The sequence below is a fragment of the Grammomys surdaster genome, unplaced genomic scaffold, assembly GCF_004785775.1.
Source record: "Grammomys surdaster isolate TR1022 unplaced genomic scaffold, NIH_TR_1.0 66, whole genome shotgun sequence".
Classification (NCBI taxonomy): domain Eukaryota; kingdom Metazoa; phylum Chordata; class Mammalia; order Rodentia; family Muridae; genus Grammomys; species Grammomys surdaster.
In genome coordinates, this window is record NW_021604568.1 from 3,956,734 (window position 1) to 3,963,338 (window position 6,605).

At 39.8% G+C, this 6,605-nt stretch overlaps 1 protein-coding gene across 1 annotated transcript in view; it reads right to left on the bottom strand.

Moving 5' to 3' along the window:
* Cwf19l1 (CWF19 like cell cycle control factor 1) overlaps positions 1 to 4,966 on the bottom strand; it is a 24,876-nt gene extending 19,910 nt beyond the window's left edge. Inside the window, exons 1-4 of the mRNA XM_028775525.1 lie at positions 4,881 to 4,966; positions 2,216 to 2,300; positions 1,286 to 1,364; positions 294 to 395 (exon numbers count right to left, since the gene is read on the bottom strand). Coding sequence (XP_028631358.1) covers positions 294 to 395; positions 1,286 to 1,364; positions 2,216 to 2,300; positions 4,881 to 4,903 — 289 coding nt within the window. The 5' untranslated portion in view covers positions 4,904 to 4,966. The remainder of the gene's footprint in view (positions 1 to 293; positions 396 to 1,285; positions 1,365 to 2,215; positions 2,301 to 4,880) is intronic.
* Between the last annotated feature and the right edge of the window lie 1,639 nt (positions 4,967 to 6,605).

Here is a 6,605-nt window from a genome sequence, read left to right on the forward strand (position 1 = left end):
AAGGCCCAGGAACACAAGGGATTGGTCGCTCTAGATAGCTGAAAGGGTGGTCCAAGGCTCAGGAACACAAGGAGATTGAGGGGAAACAGAGAAACAATGAAGAAGAAACATCTCTGTCCAAAGGGCTCTAGACACAGGCTGTGAGGAAAAAAAATCTTTCCCAAAGAGAAAAACAAAACAAAATTCTTATTCTCTCAAGCAGTATAGCAGAAGAATGCAGTCTAAACTTTTCCTGAGAGATTAATCCCTGAAACTGTTTTTACTAAATTCATTTAAAAAAAAAATTAACTTACCCAGGTAAGTGATGTTTTCAGCCAATTCACAGCCATCAGCATCCTGGAAATAGTTTACTGTTTCCTGGTTATTGGCACCAAGCACATATGTCTGAATAGGAGCTAATGGGGAAACAGACATGCCACCACATGGTTACTGGATCTGCTCTGAAAATTGAGAAATGTTTCCCCATGGGAAAAATGGTCACGGCAAAAGTAAAGAGCCTGTGCATTCCTTCCACAGCCAGTCTAAACGAGGGACACGCTCATCACTAAGGATTCCTAATCCAACCCCATGGCTTGACTACTAAGTGATGTCACCGTACCAAAAAATTGCCATCTTAAATGGTCAATGTATATATAATGAAAAAAATAGCCTAAAATAAAAGCACTTGACAAAAAAAAAAAATTAAACTGAAAAAAAAGAGAAAAAGAAAAAAAGAAAGGACATGCTTGCTGTCCTTATTGAGTTCCTGGAACTCTAAATGAGCATCCTTTCAAAATGTCAAAATCATTCATTCATATATATGTATATCTGTGTGTGTGTGTGTGTGTGTGTATATATATATATATATGCATTCTTTTCAGTATATATATATTCTATTCAGTATATACCTATATACCTATATACCTATATACCTATATACCTATATACCTATATACATATACATATACATATACATATACATATATATATATGCATTCTTTTCAGCTCAGTGCAGAGTTTAGGAGAGACATAACATTCTTCATCATTTTATTTTAGACAGTCTAACCATGTAGCCCAGACTGGCTGGTCATGGATTTATGATACTCCTTCCTACCTTAGCCTTTCAAGTATTAGCATTGTGGGCATGTGCTACCAAGACTGAGGCAGAAACTCCCCAGAAGCAGCTATGCTCACCAATGTATGAGAGAAATCTTCAGCAACTAATATGTGAAAAGTGACACAACAATAACTACAGCCCCTGAGATTCTGTTAGGAAACATATATTAAGTAACAGGAATTTCTGTACCTTTCTTGTTGCCAGTCTTATACTCTTCCCACTCAGCGTCTTGGGTAGAGCCAAAAAAATTTCCTACACACAACAGCAGCTAAAATGAGTTTTTTAAAGATATATGAGATTAAAACAACAACAACAACAAAAAATAGACATTACATTATTGACTGTAATATTCAGCTAACTCCTCTATTTAATAGTCTCAAACCAAGTATTTATTCATCAATTTAATTAACTGATAATTCTATGAATTATTAAACTCTGATGTACTCCAAGTGAGGGTGGGAGAGGGTGAAGGAAACGAGCTTTCAAAAGGCAGAATTTATGTGCTTTCCAAAGGTTCCCAGGGCCTCTCTATCCTCCTTCCTTGGAATACACAGCAGTGTCGAAACAGACACATAAGGAACCTGTCCGTGAAATACAAAACTTCAGTGTTAGACTTCAGAAATACTGGGCGTAAGAACACCACATTCAATGATCTTTTAACTTATCCCTTAAGCCAACAAACAAATTCTCCCTATACCTACAATACTCTCCTGTGTCCTAGGAACTCATAATCTTCATGGCAAGCGCACACAACGTTCATTCCGTTCTTTCTTTGGTAAAGCATTTGCATACCTGCTATCTGATCTGATCCATAGCGTACACTCATGAAGCAGATCTGGGTTTATGAAACCCAGGTGTCAGAACTGGCTAGCTTTGTTCAGTTTGTTTGTTTTTGGTTCAGTAAGAAACTAACAAGATTTCAATTCCAACAGTGAATAGTAAACAGACCTCCTCCCTCCTCCCATCACTCCACAGCTTAGTGTACATATTAAGGACAAAAAAAAAAAAAAAAACCCAACCTAACAAAAAAATGGGGAAGTCAGTCATAAAATTAACAAAGAATCAGTATTTTAATGTTTGACTACAGTAGTAAAATTTCAGTAAAAATGATCATCTTACATCAAAGTTCCCACTTTTCTTCTGAATTGTCCGGACTCTATTGAATAAAACATCAAACTTTCCTTCAACATCTCCACAAGCCAAGCTGCAAACAAGAGATAAACATAGCGATTCAGGAAACACAAACGCATCTGCGAGGTAGGCTTGGTATGTATGTACTTCTCTTTTGGATTAGAAATATGATTCAGTTATCAACTACCAAGCAATATCTGCCTGCTACCAATATCTGCCACCAGGCACTTTTCTGAATATCTCACCAGTACTTCCAACTCACCAAACCTAAAATCTAGTTCTTTGTGTCTTCAAAAGTGAGTCAACTCCTTCTGATTCCTACATATTGCGGGTGGGTTTATCACCAACTTGGTCACTAAGAGTCAGCTAATCCCTTATTTAATCTAAGTCCAAGTGAGTCTCTAACCATGCTTCATACCTATTCTATTTTCCTCAGTTCCATGGCCTAGGCCTCACTTCACGGCTTCAGTCATCATTCAGCAAACACCAACTGGACAACTACACTAAGCAAAGCTCAACGTGCCAAATACTACCCAAGAACATGTTAGAATCATAGAAGCATTTAGATGCATGTAAAGCCTCAGAGTTGACAATAAGGGAAGGGAGGCTCAATCCTAAATTTATATGGAAAAGGCTATGATTAGAGACAAGTATAACGTGTTATAGAGCAGGAAGGAGAAAATGACAAGAGCGGAGGTTGATAAGGTGGTGTATCCCAAGCTGTGAAGTGACTTGTTCTAGCACCTAAGTTCTGACTTTTAAAATTCTGATTTACATCGTTTCTGTTTGTTTTTACTTTAGGGGAGGTATTGTATTTGGGAGGGTATACATGTGCCACAGTGCTCATGTGAAGGTCAGAGAACCACCAAAGAGAGTTCTCACTCTCCACCATGTGTATCATCAGGGACTGTACTCAGGTCACCAGGCATGGCAGGAAGTGCCTCTACCCACTGAGCCATTTCACCAGCCCTTACTTATTTTCGTAACTTCTTTTAACTCAAAATACTATAGTTTCTATTGTTTCGTCCATATGTCTCTCTGGTGTTCTTTTATTGTTCCTGTCATTGAACAGCTTCAAGCAGCATCATGATATGATCGTACATGTTTCATCAATACTTCTAATAACAGAAAATGACAGACTGGAGGAATAGTCAAACTACAATCGAAGTGTAAACAGAGGAAATGACCAATGGAAACAGGGACGAGAAAAGCAGATGAGAAACTTAAAGTCTGAAGACAAGCTAAGGAGAGAAGCAGGATGGGAAATGAGAGGCAGGAATGGAGGGAAACAAGTCTGAACAACTCAAGAGGGGATAGCAGAGGCGGAGAAACCTACTTTCTCTTGTTTGGGAGGTAAGGTAGACTTTACGGATCCCTTAGTGTTTTGTTTAATGTTTAATGTTCCTTCCTAAAAACATTACAAAGTGCCTTGTTTCCTGTAGAGACAGTTTTCCTCCAGTCCTGGCCTGTCTTTCCAGTACTTTCTCTAAGTCTTCCTAACTGAACTCTCTCAAACTGCAGACTGATCACTCTCTGTCTCTGCTAGGCTCTAGGAAGGTTCTCTTTCCTAACACCCCCATTGTGATCAACCTCAAAGCTTTCTCATTCATCAAGGCCTAATAAATCTCTGTAGCTTTCCTGGTGGCCTGAGAAAGCCACTTTCTCAAAATCTCAGAAACCCATATACCATTTCTGAAAAAACTCAGTCGTAGCTATCATGCAGTCGAATTTATTCTCTGAGAGCCTCTAATATCTTTTCGGTCCCTGTTAATTATCAATTCCTGAGAGGCACAGTCAATATTCACTATCTGATCAATATTCACTATCTGATCTAGGCCCCTTTTCAGCATTTTCTGATCCCAATGACTGAAGACGGAAATCTATGATCTTACAGTGGAAGTTTCTCACAATCAAAACATCACCAAGCCCTACGAGTACACCCGCTTAAAAAAAACATCAATTCCTGAACTTTCTCTCTGCCGTTACTTTACCTAATCCTTATTGCCTTCTACTTTGGCTCTAATTTGTTCCTTTCAAAGCAGGATCGCTTTCCATAACGAAAATTGGATCACACTAAGGAGCTTCTAAACGTTTCAATGACTTCTCTGGGTTAAATTTCCCCATTCGTCAACACTTGTTCCTCTAGTCCAGACTATCAGCTATCAAAGCAGGAACTCATTTGTGCAACGCATGCAGGACACACTGCCGCTGCTCAATACAATAGTCTTTCTGAATGAAGTCTTGTCTTCGCTAACTGACCGAGCAACAAAAGTACGCCAGGGCAGGGCAATGCTTATCTTGTCTGCCAAAACCCAACAATGCACCCGGTGTCTGCAAGTTATTTGGCTAATCCATACATGCCACGACTGGAGAAATGAAAGGGAGATGGTGTGTCGCAGGCAGAATAGGCCTAAGAAAAAGGAAGTCCGGCTCAGCAAGTTTTTAGCTCTCACGGAGAGACTCTGAAGACACCAGAGCAAAACTGAACTGGGACAGGAGAGCAGGAAGCCTCCACTCGTGTTACCAGCAGCCCCACGACCTCCCCTCCGTCTTCCCCTTCCGGTCTGGAGAAAGAGCCCCCACCCCCCACCCCTCCGCCCGCCTCTCTCCCTTTCTCCTATGTGACTGAGTCTACCGATGCAAGGTCACTCACAGACGCAGCGGCTTCTGAGCCATCGGTAATGACAATCTGTGCTGGGACGGCCACCAAAAGCAAGAAACACGAATGCGCGCCCAAGGTTGGAACTCCGGAGCGCAGAAATATGACGTCACAGAACTCAGCCAATAGAAATTACCGACCTACGGGGAGTGTAGAAGGATAAAAATCTATCCGCGGGTTTGTTTGTTTGTTTGTTTGTTTGTTTTGTTTTGTTTTGTTTTGTTTTGTTTTGTTTTGTTAAGCAAAGGTAACTCTGGAAAGAGTGAAAAGGATAGAGGAATTAAAAAGGAGAAACGTGTCTTATTTTGTTTGTTTTAGAAACATTTGGAGTTACTGAACTGTACACGTGCGTGTTTGTATTCGTGTGTGTGTGTGCGTGTGCGTGTGCGCGCGCGCTCATGTGAATCAGAAGAGGATGCTGATCCTTTGGAGCTGGAGTTACAGGAGTTTGTAAGGCCACTGACACGGATTCTGGGATCCAAACAATGAGTCCCATAACAGCAAGCGCTCTTAAGAGCTGAGTCATCTTTCCAACCCTGGCTGAGATTTTTGTTTGTTTTTGTTGTTTTAGTGTGTGTGTGTGTTTACAGGTGTGGGCACACGCTTGTCTGCATGCAGATTCCTGTGGAGGTCAGAGATTGACATCAGGAGTCTTCCTCCATTGTTCCCAACCTTATTTAGTGAGATAGGGTATCATTTGAACTCAGAGCTCATTGGATTAGATTAGTCTAGAAAGCCATATTGTCCGAAAGATCCCCCAATTCTGCTTTCTGAACACTGGGATACAGGCGGGCCCTGAAATTTATCTGTCCAGATTTATATGGGTACTGAGAATCCAAACTCTAGTCTTTATGTTTTGTGATAAGGGTGACTGAGACATCTCCTTAGCCGCTAAACTTTTTTTAAACACATGTAAAGAATAACAATCAGCTTTGATTCAGAGTGTCAGCATGTTGCCAAATTTGCTGTCTTGCTCACTTCATGTACCCAAGCCCTTTGATTCTCACTGAGTTATTCGAAAGTGAAGTGTAGACTTCAGCGTTCACCTCATAAATAAGTAAAAATAGTCTCCCTTAAGTGACCTTAGTATTAGCACACTGGAAAAGACTTAATGCAGTAACAAGACCCAGATTTATGTACACAGATGTTAGTTCTCTATAATTGATTGTATACATGGGAACTATTTTCATTCAGGAATTACACAAATTTCACATTTTCATCTGCTATCTCTAGTCTCCTTTTTGCTTTCCTTTCAGTACACTAATTTTTCTGAAGGGACCAGGCCAATTAGCAACAGGGTGACAAGGACCTGGAACCAATCATCTTGACAAAGGAAAGGCACCCAAGTTATCAGAAATCAAATATGTTAAGAATCACAAATCTCTGATTTTCTCACAATTACTGCAATGCTTTTGAGAGGGATATTAAATCATATGCTAATACCCCTGCTTTGTTGGTAATGCAAATCTTTTTCTTACTTTTTGGATAATACAGCACTCATTACTTGAGTGGCTTTCAAGACTGAATCTTGAAGAAAAATTTGCCAATATGAACAGCTAATGATTTCAGAGATGATAAAACAACAGCAAAATACGAAAATTTGTCTGTGAAATTGTATATTATTGTTGCAACTTTCCTGTAGGTTCAAATCAATTCTAAAAATGAAAATTTATCCATAAGAATGGAAAGTAGCTGAAGATGGCTTAATACACTGTAAGT